The following is a 19,557-nucleotide window of genomic DNA, read 5'->3' as shown; positions in this document are numbered from 1 at the left end:
CCTCGAGACAAAAGGTCACGAGTTTCACTTATAATACCTGAGATGTGCATGTCACGTTCATCAGACACAGGACATGAAAGCAGGATGTGTGCATAAGAGGTTCCTGCTTCGTGAGAGTTGCAAAGAGGGCAGGTTTGTCGCCAAGAATGTCGATAGCTATCTACCATCTTTACCCTGTCGACTCATGCTAAGCACAGAAATCTTTCCTCTAAAGCCTTGACATTCTCCGATAGGTTGGTGCGAAAGAGGTAATTCCTTGAGCATTCGAACTTGTTCTCATTATAAGAGGCGAGTCTCACACACACATGTTGCTATTTCCATTTCTTCCAAACATGATACCTTACAGCGAGTAGAGGTGCTTCAGGGACGTACTTCTCCAGTCAATGCACGGTCCTGGAAGCCCAGATCCACTTGTGGACTTTTTTAATATATGACGGGGGTTTCGAGAGCTCTCGAATCCATGTCCTAACCCCTGGGTACTTTTGGAAGGCACGTGCACGTTGCCCGTTGCAAAATGCTGGAATGGGGGGATATTGAATTCCTTATGTAGGGTGGTTGTGTCGACTGCTGTCCACAATGGAATCCATGCTGATTACATCCCATGGGCGGCATAGGTTGAAGCAAGCTTGTTGCCTTAGAGTGTGGTGTCTTTACAAGTTGGCAAGTAGGACATGTTTTGATGTAGTCGATGACTTCTTCTTTCATGTTGGGCCAAAAGAACTGCTTCCTAAGGGCCTCCAGTGTTTTGCTATGTCCTTTGTGTCCTCCTAGTTTTTCATCATGTATTTCATGTAAGATGAGTTTCTTCAGCTCCATGTTGTTGGGGATATACAATCTCTTTCCTACAAATAGGATTCCCTCCTCGAGGGTATACATTCCATGCGGTGTCTTATTAGCTTCCACGTCTTGTATAATATTGTTCATGTCTTGGTCTTGTTTCAAGGCTTCCTTCACTAATTCCATGAAGTTGCTATTGATCACACTGACAGCTTTCAAATCAGCTTTACGGCTCAAGGCATTTGCTATCTTGTTGGTGGATCCTGGCTTGTATTTTATCTCCAAGTCAAATTCGGCTAGGAAGTCTAGCCAACAAGCTTGTTTAGCCGATAGCTTAGGTTGGGATTGGAAGTATTTGAGGGAGATGTTGTCGGTGAAGACTATTATGTGTTTGTCTTGAACATAATGCTTCCATTTTTTGAGGCAGTGGATGACTGCGAGCATTTCCTTCTCATGTGTACTCCACCTAGTTTCAGTATCTATGAACTTCTTGGATTCATAAGCTATGGGGTGGCCTTCTTGCACCAGTATGCCTCCAATGCCATAGTTGGATGTATTTGTGGAGATCTTAAAGAGTTTGGTAAAGTTAGGTACTTTCAAGATAGGGTTTTGACTCATGCATTTCTTCATCTATTCAAAAGCATCTTGTTGCTCACTACCCCATGTAAAGGGGTAATCTTCTTTGGTGAGGTGGGATAGTGGTGCGGTGATTTCTACAAAATATTGTGAAGTTGAGGAACTCCCACACTTCCCTTATGGTCTAAACATGACATTTTTGGATAGCTTCTACTTTCTTGGGGTCCACTTTGATACCAGCTGCTCCTACAATGAAGCCTAGGAATTCTAACTCTCTTACTACAAACTCATATTTTTATGGTTTGGCATATAGCTTATGTTGCCGTAGCTTCTCAAATACTAAGCGCAAGTGCTACTTGTGTTCTTCTAGGGTTTTGCTGTAGACTAGTAGATCATCGATGTAGATAATGACAAAGACATCTATCTCATGTCTAAAGACTCCATCCATGAGGCCACAAAATGTGCTTGGCCCATTGCTTAGTTCGAATCCTAAGACTGACCATTCAAAACTATCATATCGGGTACGGAAAGGTGTTTTGGGGATATCTTCTGCTGCTATGCAGAATTTGGTGGTAGCTTGACCTAAGGTCTATGTGGCTAAAGTACTTGGCTCTGTGTAACCTATCTAAGAGGTCCTCCACTAGGGGCATGGGATATTTGTTTTTGATGGTGATTTTATTAAGGGCCCTATAATCTACACATAGTCTAAGCTCCCTATCCTTCTTCTTAACAAACAAGATTGGGGCACCAAAGGGGGATTTGTTGGGGCAGATGAAACCTTGTTCTTACAATTCATGCAGCTGCTTCTTCAAATCCATGAGTTCTGTGTGGTTCATGCGATAAGGAGCTTTGGCCAATGGGGAAGATCTTGGAATGAGTTCGATTTTGTGTTCCACGTCCCTTTTGGGTGGTAGGCACTTGGGTAGCTCTACTGTCATTACAGTTTTAAACTCCTCAAGTATTTCTGCCACTTTTGTGCTATTGGATTGGGGTTTGGGCTTCTTGGTGACCTCTTGCTCAATGGGTTGAATCATACATAGGTAGGCCATGTCTCCTTGCTTAATTGATTTCTCCACTTGCTTGGCATTACATGTCATGATGTGTGGCCTAATAGGGTTCACTTGACACGGTGTTGCTTGGATTGGCACTCTTGGTTGGTTTGGACTTGACTTCACTGTTTGGCAAGAAACTCCAGGCTTGTTCTCCTTCATTTGCACTTTGATTGGTGTCATGTTTGCTAACTACATTCTTTCACAGGGTACTCTCATGCCTTCTCCTTGCATATCTAGCATCATCTCATTAACTCCCTTTCCAAACATTGCAATGATATATTTATCATAGAATTCCAAGCCTAGGATAACTTCAAAATCATCCATGGGGATTTCTAAGAAGTTGAGCTTTGCTTTCCATTTTCCAACTTCTACTTGTACTGCAAAGACCTGTTTCACTTCTTTGGCCTCTCCTTGTGCAAATGTTATTGTTAATCCTTTTGGGGCCTTAGACAATTTCAATCTATATTTGGCTGCGCACTCCGGTGTGATAAAGTTGCGAGTGGCCCAGATGTCCACCAAATAGCTTGATTCCCTTCGCTCACTTTGCCTTTAATATATAGGTGGTGGATTGTTGCTACCCAGGCCACCATGCATTGGGATCGTGCACTGACCGTCCCCACTCTTGGGTGGTCCATGCTTTCATCACTTCCGCTCGGGATTTCTTGGATATGCGAGGGTTGTGGTTTCTCTGCTCCATATGCACTAATGGTGTTCACTCTCAACCCACTTGATGAGGCTGCGTCTTCCATGGGGCATCTGTTTTGATAGTGTGGTCCTCCACATTTGAAACATCTGATCCTTGTGGTTGGGCCTGGGGGTCTCCATCATGATGTGTTTAATCCCGTGGGACCATATGACGCACTTGGAGTCAGCCTATAGTGGTTGTTCTCCCATTTGCCAACTACTTCTCTTGGTACTAATGTGGATTGTGATGCGGTTGGTATTATGTTGGGGGTTTGGCTCTGTGTCTTCGTGAATGGGGTCCATGAATTGTTGTTGAGGTTGGTATTGAATCTGTTTTGGTTCCCCTAGGCTATCCTCTTGTCTTCCAAGTCCACTAGTCTTTTAGCCATTCTCATGGCCTCGGCTAAGTTGGTTGGCTTGTGCCTCTCTACGTCTCTTCTGGTGAATTCTTGCATCCCAAATAAGGATCCATGTAATTTGGTGTTAGTGTCCATGTTAGGTAGTCGCAGCATGAGCTGCCTATATTTGTTGACGTACTCCTTCATCTTCCCTTGCATTTGCTTGAGGTTTCTCCATTCATCTCTAACTTTGAATTTTTCCATCTTTAAGTTCCTCTTGGAGTTCTTCCCATGAAAAGATGGTGTGCCCGTGGTCATGTTCCAGTAGGTACCAACTAGCAACGTCCTCCTCCAAGTAGATGGCTGCCACCTTTGCCTTCCTATCTTTGATGATCCTGGCATATTTCAAGTATATGTCCACCTTTGCAATCCACTTTTTCAGAACCAACCCGTGTCTCTCTCCTTTGTACTTGGCAGGTTGGGCCATCTTGAATTTGCCATAGTCATCTTTTGAGCTGTCACTATCTTCCTCTTCTCTATGGTTGTGTTTCTTGTTCTTCCTCCTACTTCTATCTTTTACTACATTCTCCTTGTCTTTTCTTATTTCTTGTGCCCTCCTAGAAGTCTCCTCTCTCCCTAATCTATCCATCTCCTCTTGTATTTTTTACATTTTCTTCTCTTCTTGTTGCTGTAACATCCATTCTCTATAGCCTTGCTTCACTTCTAATTTTCTTCTTCTTTCCTATTCCTCTTCCTTAATTTGCATGTTTCTCCAAATTGACTCTAGCATGCCTCACATGCCCTCCAACTGCCTCTCCAATCCACTACCTTCTCCTCTTGGGCTACTTTCCATTCTTGCCCTCTACTATTCTTCCTCTCTTCCATTGTTGGGATGGGTACATTCTCTCTATTGTCCTCCATGTGGTCAGTGGGGGTTGTCGATGCGGGGAAGCCACGTTTCGCCTTTGGGTGGTGGTTGTGCCGTGGGGAAGTCGTGTCACGTTTTTAGATGGTGGATGGTGACGTGGTCGTTGTGTCGGGTATCACGTCGGGGTCAATGTGACGGGGGTCAACATGACGTGGGGTGACATGACGTGGGTCATTTCGGCTCGTTCTCTTTGGGGCATTGGATCCTCTCTCCTGCTTCCATGAGCACTCCTTCACTTCCAGCAAGAGTTGCTTTGATACCAAGTGTGATGCACCTGCACTCATTACTCACTCAACACGGCACAGAAAGGTAGCACGATATGTGAGAGCAAGGTATACTCTTATATTATTCAATCAAAGAAACGGTACAACATAGGCACATCCTAGAACTATATCCTTGTGACACAGTACATAAGAGGGTTCACACTGGGCATAGAGAATCACAGGTAGAGTGGAAACCAAGTAGGACTTAAAGTTATTACTACTCCCGATCTAGGTGTTTCCGGTGATAGCACCATGGTATAGCTAAAAGCCCTTATAGGGCTAGCTTTACTTAACTAGAGGAAACAAATCAGGGCTAGCTCTACTTAACCAGAGGAGGCTTTGTTTGAAGGTGTTAAAAACCTTGAACTATCAAAAGTCGACTCTTCACTGCCAAATGCTTTGCTGCTGACACTCGGCTACGTAGAGCAAAATGGTTCTGCTTTCGTTGGAGATAAAAGCAGAGTTGGAAAACCTGACCAATCTGCGCCCGCACGGCACTTCCGAAGAGGCAGATTTCACTTACTTCTTCAAGGTATTTCATTCCTTCATGTCACGATTTTGCTGTTTGCACTGGAGGCGTGCACAAGAAGATTGCAACAATTTCACGCCATGATTGCTTCTTGCAACACTTTCATGCCATGATTGCCGCTCTTTGTGGCTCTCCAGATCAAATGTGGCAGCTGTGGCGAAATATCCGATAAGTTCTCTGCTGTGAGCATGTCGGAACAGGTTGACATGCCAAACAGCAGAGGAAAAGCTCACCTGGTGCAAAAGGTAAAGGCTTCCCATACTTGCTGCTTGTTTGTCGTAGACAATCATGCATGATTATGCATGCTTATTCCGTGAATTAGGTCTAAACATTGATCGCTTAAACAGCGTACCATGATATGTGCATCAGTCGCTTACTTGTTAATCTATGCACATGATACCATTCATGCATCCTTGTACTTCTTTTTCATGTGCTTAGATGTGATCTTCTACTGCTAAAGGATTCCTGTCTCTTCTTTGTGATCCATTTCTCAATGAGCATATTGGTCTCCCTGAGGCACATGCCTTAATTTCATGCATTTCAGTGCAAGTTTTGTGGCAGGGAAGGATCGATCACAATGGTTGAGGGTAAGGGGAAGCCCTACACTCTTGAAGACAGTGAGGCGGGAAAGTTTGTTCCAGTCATGTGTTTTGACTGTCGAGGAATTGAACCTGCAGAGTTCTCCTTCAGAAATGGCTGGGCTGCTGAAGGAGTAAGTTTGATTCTAACTCTTCAATCCCTCAACAATGATCGTTCTTTCTTGGAGTGCTTTAAAAACTAATTAAATAAAGGGATTATCTTCAATTTTTATGTTGAGGAATGATCTCCAAGTTCTATCCATAAAAGGGTGGAACAAAGAGGCTGTAGGTTTATGTAAAATCCAAAATTGAGAGGATTGCTTGGATTTGTATGTGTGGTGCTTGAAAGAAAAAGAACCTGCACCAAATCTTGGGTCGACTAATTGACAGAAACTGTTGACTGAACTGCATATGGGCGTGGTGGCTGCCTTGTCTGTTGATATTCTTTCAAATTCAGACTGTTTTACTGTCTGAGCTGATTGCTTTGGTACTCAATCAACTGCTTAGGGAGTGTCACAACTTCCCAAGCACTGCTCCTATGGTTGACTGATGACTTCTATAACTTGGGTGGGGGGTGTGATGTGCTTTACTTGATAAGGAAAGTGGAGCTAGGCACAACCTGATGTGAGAACAGCTGCACCCCTGTGAGCATAAATAATTTGTATTCCTGCCTTAACAGGCAGCACATGTGCTCAAATCTCCCTTATTGAGCCAAAGTCATTAGGATTGAGAATGATAGAAGTGATGATTGACGAGTTTGGTTGGATTAGATTCTAGAGGAAAACATTAAGATTTTTGAAACCATTGGTTTTGGGGTCATCTGGGGGAAGTATTTGCCTTCTAAAAGGGCTAAATAGTTCGCCCAGATGACTATTTACTATTTTACTGGTAAATAGTCATCTGGGGGGAGTATTTACTAGTTTCCAATTAATGATATTCACTAGTTTGTCTCCTTTTACTTAAAACTCACCTATTATTTTTTTCCTCCCACAATTTGGAAGGATGATAGTACTTGATCATAGGATGTTCTTGAGTCTTTATTTCCCTTTTTGTATATTTGGTCACATTTTCCCAAAGATCATGCACAACAATAGACGAGGGCTGCAGCCAATTTTTGGCTTTTGCTTTCCAAGCCCTCAATGATGTATTGGCAAGCCTTTGCTAGAGTTTTTTAAAGAAAAGAACAAATCGATGTTTTGTTATACAAGAATTCTACATGGAAGCATTAGTTACAAGCTTCATCATCAATAACTTTTTACTATGTGCTTCCAATAGCTTTTCTTACAAGCCTTTGTTAATAATAAACTTTTAATAGTGTTAATCTTAGTTACTGTATATAGTAAGGCACTACTAGACAATATGTGGGTTGTAGTAATCTTGTAGATGCTGGCTCTATGTTGTGGTTGATAATTGGAGATAGTTGTCTCTTGTTGATGAGGGGCTTCCCATCTTAGTGCCTTGTTTCTCTGATTCTATTGTCAAGATTGTTCCTTTTAGGTGTGTGTGTTACTCGTTACATTTAACTAAGAGTCTTTAATATGTATCATGGAACCCAACTTGGGTTTCATAGAGCTTAAGTTGTTTTGCTTCTTTAAGGTGTTGATAAACTAAATTTAAAAGTCTTGATCAAGAGAAATTATAATGCATTTCAGCCTAATTTAACTCCAAAAAAATAGCTCCAAGAAGAACTATTCATGGTAAAAGCATTTTGATTGTGACAGTAGGACGAATGCTTGAAAGTTGCCTATATAAGAATGTGCTGTGGGCATCCTGCTGTGATCCCCTACATTCATGCCAAGCTCTCCATCATCATCATCATCATTATCATTCTTCCTCTCCAATGGTTGCTCCCCTCATTTAGTAGGCTACTGCCCATCCCCTTGAGCTGCCACCTTGCTCTGGGAGCTGCTGCCTCAACCTCCTCTGTTGCTGCCAACATCTTGGTGGTGCCACTCAACTGTCTAGTACTCTTTAGACAGGTGCGCTTTTGGTGCATGCTGCCACTAGGTCACTCCTCTCGATGCTGCCATTGCTTGCTTCTTCTCTCTTCAATTGGTTGCCTTTTATCTTGCAGCACACTCTAGAGTTGCTGCCATCATGTGTTTTTTGAACTCTGAGTATCTCGATAGTAATCTTCATCCTCTTCATCCTCACCTTGCAAAGTTTGTCACCATGCAGTACATTGCTACACCACGTGATGGAGACTGAATAGAATAGGATGCAAGTCTATCAGCCGCGCCAATGATGGTGGCAGTAGGTGGTCATGGTAGTAGTTGGAGATTAGGAGGGTGCAGCTGTCAAAAGATGACATACCAGTGAGACAATAGGGTTTGCGGGGAGGAATATGGAGTGAACTCGGCAAACATGGAGAAGAGAAGAGAAGAGAGAGGAAACTCTAATGAATGGAATGATGAAGTTTTGAATCATGGAGTGAATGTGATACAAGGGAATAAGGGTGGTGTAGCACAAGGAAGATGATGATAGCAGCCATGAATAATGAATCGCAATGTCCTCTTGGAGGGGTGTGAGGGTAGTGGAGAGGTTGGAGAGAAGAGGTGATGGACTGAATGAATCAGCTGTTAGAAATGAATGAGAGAGTGGCCTATAAATATGCACAGTCAGTCTAGGATGGTGCCTCTTTTTGGGGTTGCAAATCCTAAAAGAAAAACGTAGAAACACAAAAACGCAAACTGCGGATGAAGGGTTTCTCAACACCTCCTTGCAGGCCCAAAAAGGGAAACAAGAGAAGAGTGAGATGGAGATGGAATGCTACATGTTGAAGAATGCTCATGCAACTGGTGCCACTTGGACAGTGTCCCTCATGGGGAAATTGTTCACTTGCCTAAGCGCCCTAGTACGAAGATGATGAAAACATGCAATGCATAGGAGGAATATCGGACTTTGTGTGGTGCCGAGAACCATAAGGATATGCTCGCACTTTATCTCGAGAGTTGGCTCCATGTTGACCAAGTGACCAAGGCAATAAGAAGAGGAGGAAGAAGATGTAGAGGATCCCTAAGATGCAAGATTTCCACCGGAAAGGGAACTTGCAGTAAATAACAGGATTGATTCTTGGGAGAGAAGCCATTAGCTCCGTGCATCCATGCTGGAAGGAATACGAAGGCCTCGCCACCAAGTCGTAGCTGAAACTTCGAGGTTTTGATCTAGGTGGTACTTGAAGATCTTGGGTATCAGTAGAAGAGATGTGTGGTCGAAGACAGCCACCCCAAGAAAATAGAGGATGGGTGAAGAACTTCATGTGGAGTAGGTTCCCTCTCTGAGGTGGGAGGTGGAGGGGTCCCCGCTGAAGTTGAAGAAGTAGATGCCTCCTCTGAGGGCAAAGAAATAAACATCCCCCTCTGAAGTAGATAGGGAATCCAAAAACTCATGGATCACGGACTTCGAAATGTTTGATGACGAAGGAAGTGCCGCCGATTGTACCGAAGAAGGTATTTGGGGTGCCGAAGAGCTCCCAAAGGTAGCCTTTGAACTTGAGTAGTTGAGGGTGGGGAAGGGTGGGGTTCAGAATGAGCAAGAGGTGGGCAACAGTCATTGTCTCTCAGTGGAGTAGATTGGGTAGCCGAAGAAGAGGACGGAGTCGAGCAGCCACTCTCTTTCAAAGGAGTGGATTGACAAGGAGACCGTATCAAACAATCACTGTCTCTCGATGGAGCGGATTGCAGATCCGTGCGTCGTGAAAGCCACTGTACTTGAAAATAACTGGGAGAAGATTGCCGCTGGCATTGCAACGATCTCCAGGAGGTTGTAGCGCTAATCAATCCTCCATGTGCTCGAAAGGACTTAGTGCGTATTAGGTGCATCTTATTGCCTTGAGCATAGTACTCTGATAGCCGATGTAGAATGTTCTGTGTGGCCTAGGAAGGAGAGGTGGCACAAGAAGTCCCAGGTGGGAGACATATACTCCGGGGGTGGGGAGTAAAGGTCGATGTCAGCAATCTTCGGTGGTGTGTCCGGTGATGCCACAGTAGGAGCACCCAATAGTCTGGTCATTTGTAGGTAAAGAAGCCATGGGTACCAGTGTGCTTGTTGAGGAAGGGAGAGGTGGAAGAGGTCAGCTACCACGAACCACGAACCGCAATGTTCGTCTCAAGGGGTGTGAGGGGAGCCATGGGTACCAGTGTGCTTGTTGAGGAAGGGAGAGGTGGAAGAGGTCAGCTACCACGAACCACGAACCGCAATGTCTGCCTCAAGGGGTGTGAGGGTAGTTTGAAGCACGAACCTCAATGTCTACCTCAAGGGGTGGGAGGGCAGTGGGAGGGTTGGAAGTGAGCTGCCAGTGGGAGGAGGATGCGACCAGCAACCAGTAGAAAAATGCAGGTGAGGAGAGAGAGACTAAAAACGCAGAAAAAAACAGCAGCAGCGGTCAACATGCTGAAATCAGCTCCGAACAGTGTGTGATAGGTTGGAAACAGGTGTCAGACTGTTGTAGACAGCAATGGCCAGCTTGGACCGTGATGTCCTCCGCGTTTGGGGTGTGGGTAGCCAGCTGAAATACCTGAAATCTGCAAAAACGAGATTGTTTTCTGAACGGAGAGTGATTAGCAACAATCACTTTGCTGTAAACAGCTGCAAACTGCGGGTGGAAGGCTAGAAACAGATGCCAAATTGTAGATGACAGCAAGGGATAGCTGAGACTGCGATGTCCTTTGCGAAAGGGGTGTGGGCAGCAAGCTGAAAACACCCGAAACCTGCAAAAATGAGATATCGATGTAGTGGAAGAAGAAGAGAAGTGGATGCCGAACCCGTCACGGGTCTTTGCCTTCATTGGAGTGGAGGATCTTTGCTGCTGTTAGAGCAGATCCAGCTCTGATATCATGTCAAAAGATGACGTACCAGCAAGACAGTAGGGTTTGCAGGTAGGAACACAGAGTGAACTTGGCAAACATGGAGAAGAGAAGAGAAGAGAGAAGAAACTCTGATGAATGGAATGATGAAGTTCTGAATCATGGAGTGAAGGTGATACAAGGGAACAAGGGTGCCGTAGCACAAGGATGATGATGATGATGATAGCCACGAACCACAAATCGCAATGTTCTCTTAAAGGGGTGTGAGGGTAGTGGAGAGGCTGGAGAGAAGAGGTGACGGATTGAATGAATCAGCCGTTACGAATGAATGAGAGAGTGGCCTATAAATTGGCACAGTTAGTCTAGGATGGCGTCCCTTTTTGGGGCTGCAAACCCTAAACGCAAAATGCAGAAACACAAAAATGCAAACTACGGGTGATGGGTTTCTCAATGGCAGCCACGTGATGGAGACTAAATAGGACAGGATGCAAGTGACTATGCGTACCATCTATTTACAAATGAGGAACCAACCAAAAGTGTGGGGGTTTGCTTGTGGAACATTGAAGCACTTTGTACATTAAAATTCAAGTTTCAAGTGTTGTTGAAAATGAGCTAATGAAGGTTTAATGAGTAAGGTGTCTCTTTAAACTTAACATTCCCTCTTAGTGCTAGTAGATTAGTCAGTCCATGAGTGAGTCTGGTGTGTTTTCGGTGGGCTGCACATTTCTTTTTCTGTATGGATCAATGGGTGCCAGTTATTTTTTCCTGTTTTATGGTTGACTGGTCATTATGGCTAGCAGAGTGTTATCTTGAGCTAGATGCTGGCTGACGTGATCGTGATTGTTGGCTATTTATAGCCGGGCTCCCTCCTCGCTGATCATCCGTGTATGTTGTGACCACTTTTCAGCTTAGGTAACACTAGTTTGCTGCAAATCAGCCCGCTGCTGGCCCAACTGTGTTTTGATCTGCTGCTCCTGTGTTTTGCTGAGGCAACCTTCTTGCTGGCTGTTCTGCTGCATTTAATGCTCCCATAGTCTGTGTCTTGGCTGGCAGCCTCTGCATTTTCAGTTTCCGCATCCTCTTGCAGGCTGGGCGACATCATTTTTAGGCTAAATACTTGCCCTTGATCTTCTGCTGGCTGATTTTGATTGCTCTGACCTGATTCTCTTTATGTACAGTAGTTGTTTTGTTTTCAGCTGTATTTTGGCTGTCCTCTTTCGCAGTTTCTTTTCTTTGCTTTATCTTCTCATCCTATCCTATCCTCTCCAAATGGCACCTCCCTACTGCTGATCTAATGATAAGCTTCATGGTCATGGTTACCTAATCTAGAGTGCTATTATGAATGCGTGGTTTATGCACAAGTGTTATGGTATGTGGTTTTAGGAGCTGTTGTGTGGCCCCAAACTCTAGCTCCTCTTCGAGATGATTGGGACTATGACAACTATGAGGAATCTATGCTTACATGGGATATAGATGATACTTGTGCGTATTCTGCTATTCTTTGATGCATTTCTAAAGAGGTCCTTTTGGCGGTTACCTCTTGGAGGAAAATTTTAGACTTGTTGCGGAAGTTATAGACGATGTGTGAGGCTCCATCCACCTATTAGCAGTTATGTGTGTCTTGCACAGTCATCTCCTGTTTGTGAGCCTCAGTTTGAATCAGACAGGGACATTAGGAGCTTAGACATTTAGTTTGTCATGTGTTTTGATGGAGGAGCAGCTTTGTTTAAAGCATGCATTTCTTTCCTAAGTGAGTTTCGGGTGTGTTCACATTGCCAGAGATTAGTTTCCACCTTCTTTGCATTTCTTTTTTTTGTGGGGTTGGAGGGCATGTATACACTTAGCAGAGGTGATCAACATTATTATTTTGCAATCTACATTTTCAGTGGCCGTGAACATTATCTTATTGTTGTAAATGATGCAATCGACCAATATTTTTGGGGCGAGTTTGACTCGGTTGGCTAGTTTTGAGCATATCTTGCTATTTATAAGAGGGCAATTTGGTGGCAGCCATTATTCATAGATTATATTTTGCAGGTTTCAACACACTCTAATATTCTCCTCTACCTTTTGGTGTTGCCTTCTATCATTTCCTTGATCTGGTGCCCTCATTGATATCTTGGGCTGCATGTAGAGATTGATCAGTCTATCTTTTAGCCAACATTCTTTTGGAGTTTAGTGCGGATTTTGTTATTTCATTCTCTTCTATTATTGCAATCTTTCTCTTCCATTCTCTCTGTGTGTTTATGTTTCACTTTTGTTGCACACTCTCACACCACTATGCATGTCGTGACCCTTTATGGTCAGCTCCAATAGTTGTGACCCTTTATGGTTAGCTCGAACAAATGAAGCTCACACCTATAGGCGGTTGAAGTTGACCCTTTATGGTCAGCTCCAATAGATGTGACCCTTTATGGTTAGCTCGAATAGATGAACCTCACACCTATAGGCTGTTGAAGATTTCATTTGGGGCTGGGTGACATCCATCTACAACCTCCAAGCTGCTAGACACTTCATAGTAGATAGTAGCTGGTTCTAATACTTTCTTGTGATAGAAAATAGAAATTTCTCTCTACTCTATAAGAAAATTGTCAGCAGTTTTTAGCCATTTACAGCGAATCTCACCCATAGAAGGTGGAGAAGAGAGCATTTGCTGCTATAAACCCTAAGTTACAACAAAAATTAGGGTTTACCGGCCACCTTGAGTCCAATGGTAGAAAATTGAAGGCTTAATACTTGAAATCATCACTAAAGGTGAGGTGGGGCAAGGCAATGGGCTAGTGACAAGAGGTGGTTGGGCTCGGGATAATGTCCCATGTCAACGAGAAGCAGGTAGATATGGTGGTATGTCGCGCATGTGGAGGTGGAAGTCATTGCAAAGCACAAGGGGACAGGACATGGTGACTAGGTCGGTGGGTAGGGTGCCATGTAGGATGGATGATGTGGGTAGGTCTGTTCACCAGATGTGCAACATGTGGTGCACATTAGACAGGTAGTAAGTGCTAAGAAACTAACTTGGTAGACATTAGTTGGGACAAATAAGTGGTTCGAAGTAGATTGTTGGGGCATATGGGGATTGTTGAGCATTAGTGAACTGTTGTGTTGTGGAGTTATGCACAAGGTAGAGCTGTAGACGAGCACGGGTAGGGTGAAGACGTTGGTAGGTGAATTGGGTGGTTGGCCTTTATTGACTCCCAAGACAACACCACAACACAAAAGCCAAGAATCTCTTAACAAAGTATTCGAATCAATACCATAGAAAACAAAACAAGGTCTCTTGTATCACTTTCTTTGCATTGAGAGCTCAATCTAGCCTTTAAGTAGTTCAAATTTTCAGATTTACAAATTTTCTTATTTTTTCTAGCTATAAACCTTTTGAAGGTATTGTTGCTATGGAGCAGTTGAAATTTTCAGATTTATAGATTTCCTTATTTTTAGGAGATGTAAACCTGTGGGAATTGCCATTGTAATATTCCACAATATGTGAGTTTTAAACATGGCCACGTGAGAAAGTCTTTTCATTCCCAAATAAACTTGGAATTTTATTACTTGTGTGCTGTAAATTCTTCGAATTCTCCATTGAATCGAGTTGTATATTGAACCTTTGATAACAGTACATAACCTTCGTAACATACGAATCCCTCAAACACTAAAATTTTTGTTTTTCCTTCTCCCATTAATGAGAAACCTCTGACATGTATCATATACTATCAACAACACAAAGCGAAACAACTTTCCTGTTATCTTCTTGCTAACAATACGTCTAACAAAAGATTGTACTCATTGTGTTTCCTATAGTAGGAGAAAAGAAAAGAGAAGCTGAAAGTAAACTCTCATTGTCATAGTTAGAGAACAAAGAAATTGTAGCAATGGATCTAATTCCTAGGCTTCATTATTATCACATTGCCATCAAGCTTTAAATCCACAAAGGCCTCTTATCCTCTCTTTAGGTTTTTTTTCCCCGCCACACTGTGCTATTAGCTTCTCCAAAGCAGATCCCATGTTTTTCCTTATTACTAAGATCATTCTTCCATGCCAAGTGGCAGACATGCCACTAAACACTTCAAAAATTCCGTTGGTGGTTGCAAATACCATAGCGGGACTGCAAATCTTGTAGCAAGGCCACTCTTCCTACAGTAGAAATGTACTTCAAAAAGTAAGTGGTAAAATCACGTGGCAAATATGCGAGTTACCACTTAAGATTCCCATCTGTTAACATGATTCGCATTGTGGGTAAGCATTGAAAAGTTAACAAATGACATTTACATTACTTGTCCATGTTGTTTGCATGTGGTGTAATGTCCATGGTTAAGCATTTCCACACACCATGATTAGCCTATCCCTTGGTTTGGAATAAAAAGTGTGAACAAACCTTTATTTGAAAATCCAAACCACATTTGACAAAGACATGCTTTGACTTTCCAAATCTTGTCAAACAAGATACCTAGACATAAAACTACCCATAGCTTCTGATTTGTAACTCGGATCATTGAGCTTTTTGAAGGAAAATTATAGCTCCAGTTCCAAACTACAACTTCTGTCAGAAGATATTAGAGTTAAATTCCAAAGATTTCAACCCCAAAAAACCTTTGCACGGTTTGTAGTCCCGCATTTCTGTATGTAATCTACTACATACATTAAACTTCCAGAGTGCATATCTCCCATATGCTCAGTTGGCTACCAAACTTGGTAGGGATCCTCATTAGGTGTGAAAGTACACTTTGAGCATGCTGTCCATCATTCCTAACCTTCTGATTAACACCAAATTTCAAAATACTAAGATTGTCCAAAATGGCTAACTACAACAATCTACTCTGTGGCTTGTATATACACTACTTACATCATTTGTATTTACATGATTCTACAAATATATTTCTTGAGATGAGACCCATTGATCTTGCTTTTATGAAGTGTTCCATCTAGATCTTGTAACAAACAAGTACCATTTTTAAACTTCTTCTTGATCGTAAAGGGTCCTTCCCATCTGGCTTGAAATTTAGATTGAGAAGTAGAATCTAGACTATTGTGTTTCTCATAACAATCTATTCCTTTCATCCTATCCAACTATAGCGTATGCAATTTTAGTCCTCAGTTAACTTCCGACCTTAATTGATCCAACAAACATCTTTTTATAAACTCCATTGTGGGAAACACAACATTTATAGGCATTATAGCTTCCTAACCATAAACTAAATGAACAAGAGTAAAATCTGTACTCGTCTTTTGAATTGTCCTACAAGCATATAAAGCTTGATTTAGATACTTGTTCCAATCCTTGGGATGGTCTTTCACCAGTTTAAAGAGAATCTTTTGCAAAGTCCCATCAAATGATTCTATTAGACCACTGCATTGAGGGTAGTAAGAGGTAGTAAACTTATGTTTCGGATATGACTTCTTTGTCAATTCTTGAACTAGCTTATTCTTGAAACCGGGATCCCTATCTATCACTATTTCCAATGGTATCCTAAACCTGTAGTATACATCCTCCATAAAAAATTAGACTACATTTTTTTTCTTACATTTGTGAGTAGCTTTTGCTTCAAGCCATTTGGTCATGTAATCAATTGCAATAAGGATATAGGACTTTTTTGTTTGAGTACTAGGCAAAAGTCCAATGAAATCCAAACCCCATTTCTCAAATGGCCCATAGGCAACAATAGCCTTAGTAGGTTTCGGAATCAACACCCTTTTAGTGAATGACTAACAAGCACGGCAACTTTTACACCAATGAGCATGAAGCTAGGCCAAGTAAGTCCTGCTAACAAGATTTTTCTTTTGGTTAGCTCAAATCCAAAGTGATTTCCACATCCTTTTTCATGAGAAGAAGATAGACAAGGAGGAATTTTAGAATTGTCCAATAGTCTTCTCAGTACATTATGAGTTGCCCTCATATACAGTTGGTTGTCTATAAGCGTGCACGGCTTGGCCTTTCTAACAATTGCATATCTTTTACACTTATCAGCCAAAGATTTCAGCATTTGAAAGAGCATTTTCAGCCAACTCATGAGCTCTAGTGTTAATTTCCTTGCCAATATGCTAGATTTTGTTGGGATGAGCGTGCAATGGTATGCGAGTTAGAAATGGAGCAGGAGTAGTGTTGAGAGTAAGAGTGAGAGAATCCCAAGATGAGTGTACTAGCAAGTCACGGTACACAAAGAATAAAATATATTTATATGTTAGGGTACAAATAAGGGTGTGTTCACACTTGTATAAGTTTATGCACGGAGATTAAGGAACTTCACACCCAACAACCTTCTACTTAAAGGCCCAAAGTGGTACCTTTAAGCCAGCCAACTCCTAACCGGATGCAATGCTCATGCTGAGTCTTTACAAGACTCTTAGTGAGAACATCTATAGGGTTATCTTGGGTTTTGACCTTAGTCAGTGTGACAAGACCATCATCCAAGACTTGGCAAATGAAGTGGTACCGGACATCTTTGTGTTTGGTATGTGCATGAAACATAGCATTCTTAGCCAGACATACTTCATTTTGGCTATCACAACAAGCACTAAAATACGTAAAGAAAGACCAAAGTCCTTGACCAAACGGCCAAGCCAAATAGCTTCCTTAGAAGCTTTTGTGGCTGAGAATATTCAGCCTCTTTATTACTTAGTGCCATAATTTTTTGCAACCTTGAATACTAAGAAATAGCCCCACCAGCCAAAGTAAAGACATACCCATTGGTAGATTTTCTAGTGTCAAGATCTCCTGCCATGTTCGAATCACAAAATCCTTGCAACTCTAGTGTATCCTTTCCCTAGCATATACACTTCTCTTGTGTAGCTTTTTAGTATCTAAAGATAGATTTCACTACTTCCCAATCGGCTTGCCAAGATTAGATATGAATCTACTAATAACTCCCATTGCATGAGCAATGTTAGGGTGAGTTGCAATCATGGCATACATCAAAGAACCACAAGTTGATGTATAAGGTGTGCCCTTCATAGCACTAGCAGCTGCATCATCCTTTGGGCAGTTAGCTTTGCTAAGCTTTGTATGTGGCGATAAAGGCATACCAAGAGGCTTAGCATCAGCCATATTAAACCTATCAAGTACTTTGTTGATGTACTTGTCCTGTGAGAGAAACAAGAACTGTTGCCCTCTCTCTCTTTTAATGCGCATGCCCAAAATGTGCTCAACTACCCCCAAATCTTTCATTGAGAAGGCCGAACTCAGTTGCGCTTTAAGAGTATTCAAAGTACCCTTATACTTTCTTGCAATTAGCATGTCATCCACATACAAGACCAGTACAATAAGGCTTTCATCATCAGCCTTTTTAGTGTCTAAGCAGTGAATTTATGTCTGTGTTTAAATCCATGGCTGAGCGTGAAAGTATCAAACTTTTTATACCAGTGTCTAGGGGCTTGCTTCAGCCCATATAAGTTGCGTTTCAGCTTACAAACTACCCCTGGCGGGTGTAAGTGTACCGTACCCTAAGTATAAATACATTCTTTCATTCTTTGTGTATACCACATTGATACACACCTATCAGTCGACTCACTCTCACGCTTTCTCACTGTTCAGTACTATTGAGCACCTCGACTAATGTGCTTGCTCTCTCTGCTCTCTGTCTCTCTCTCTCTCTCTCTCTCTCTCTCTCTCTCTACTTCCGCTTCAACTCTACAAACTTGTATCAGAGCAACATGGTGCAAGGCGGCAGTCATTGAGACAGTGCAGTCGTCATTGAGACCGATGGACTAGACGGGCTGTTGAGGAGTAGGCAATAATCGTAGTTGGGCAGTCGACAGCTTTGTGAGAGGCGAACGGCCCAAGCGACATGTAGGCAACCAACGCAGGTGTCAGACGGTAGGTCGACGGGTAGGTCAGACGGGACCTGCTCACAACCCGGACCAGCGATAGGAAACGATTGGAGGTGCAGTACCAACGACAGGAAACGACTGGAGGCATGCGTATCGGGGAGCACGTAGAAGGTTAAAAGTACTCATGACTACCAGCACACATGCGATAGGAGGCATGCGTGTTGGGCGACTAGAGGAGGCGTGCGTGGCAAGCGGGTCAATGGCCCACGGCAAATCTGAAAAAATTTCAGTTTTTTTATTTCTCCCCTTTCGGGCATTTACATGCATAAGCACAAATCGTAAATTTGTGCAAATTCGCTTCTTAAAATTTGGGACTTTTCCCAAATTTGGTGCCGGACACAAGTCTCAGTGATTCTTGATCCATAAATTGCAGACATTGATTATATGGGTCTTGGAAATTTTGGGGATTTTCAGATGCAAGTGAAATTTTCTCTTGGTTGAGCCAATTTCTTGGAAATTTGTGTACTCTTGGACCCCAAAAATTGGGGCTTTTGCAGAATTCATGAAATTTCTGCAACATCTACCCATACTTGATGCTTGGGAAAATATATTGATGCAATTGAAGCAGATTTACTGAGACTGGATAGTGAAATTTACAGCAGATTCACTGCTGAGTGGGAGTTTTTGAGATTTGGATGCTTCAAATGTTGAAAAAGGGCAGCTTCTCTTGGTATATGTATTGTTGAATACTCACTATGCAGTGAAACAGTGGTAAATACAGCATTTGGGTCATTGCATTTAGGTATTATGGTGATGTATTACTGAAGTGGGAGATGTCTTTAATGCAAATGTATCAGTTTTGATTCATGTATATGCTGTAATCAGTACTTGAGACCGAAATTGTAGCTAAACATTTGTTTCTTGGACACCTTGGAAGTATAAGAGTGTATACTTGCTGTTACAATTCAGCAACCTTGCTATTGGCTGAAAGCATTCAACCCCTTATTGCAGTTGTGTATTGCTGAAGATGGCTGGCAGTGCATCTGCATTTGACACAAAGAATCTCTTTGAGATTCGTAAATTCGATGGCAATGGTTTTGATCTTTGGAAAGATCGTATGTAAGGTATACTCTTTCTAAAGGATTGTGATGATGCTTTAGAAGAACATAAGCCTATTGCTTTGTCAAATGAGGATTGGGTTAAAATGAATAAAAAGGCTATTACTTACATTAAAATAGCCGCCACAGATGATATCTTGGTTGATAT

At 42.4% G+C, this 19,557-nt stretch overlaps 1 protein-coding gene across 5 annotated transcripts in view; it reads left to right on the top strand.

The window, feature by feature from the left end:
* Nucleotides 1-4,963: 4,963 nt before the first annotated feature.
* LOC148032359 (uncharacterized) overlaps nucleotides 4,964-19,557 on the top strand; it is a 32,627-nt gene continuing 18,033 nt past the window's right edge. For 2 of the 5 annotated variants that reach the window (XM_087682999.1, XM_087683000.1), the window contains exons 1-3: nucleotides 4,964-5,150; nucleotides 5,285-5,392; nucleotides 5,692-5,859. In XM_087682999.1, coding sequence (XP_087539125.1) covers nucleotides 5,049-5,150; nucleotides 5,285-5,392; nucleotides 5,692-5,859 — 378 coding nt within the window. In that variant the 5' untranslated portion in view covers nucleotides 4,964-5,048. The remainder of the gene's footprint in view (nucleotides 5,151-5,284; nucleotides 5,393-5,691; nucleotides 5,860-19,557) is intronic. The other 3 variants (XM_087683001.1, XM_087682998.1, XM_087682997.1) reach the window with 3 other exon arrangements.

The sequence above is a fragment of the Lygodium microphyllum genome, chromosome 8, assembly GCF_053477565.2.
Source record: "Lygodium microphyllum isolate KBCC chromosome 8, Lygodium_microphyllum_v1.1.10, whole genome shotgun sequence".
NCBI lineage: Eukaryota > Viridiplantae > Streptophyta > Polypodiopsida > Schizaeales > Lygodiaceae > Lygodium > Lygodium microphyllum.
This window is presented reverse-complemented; position numbering and strand designations above follow the sequence as displayed.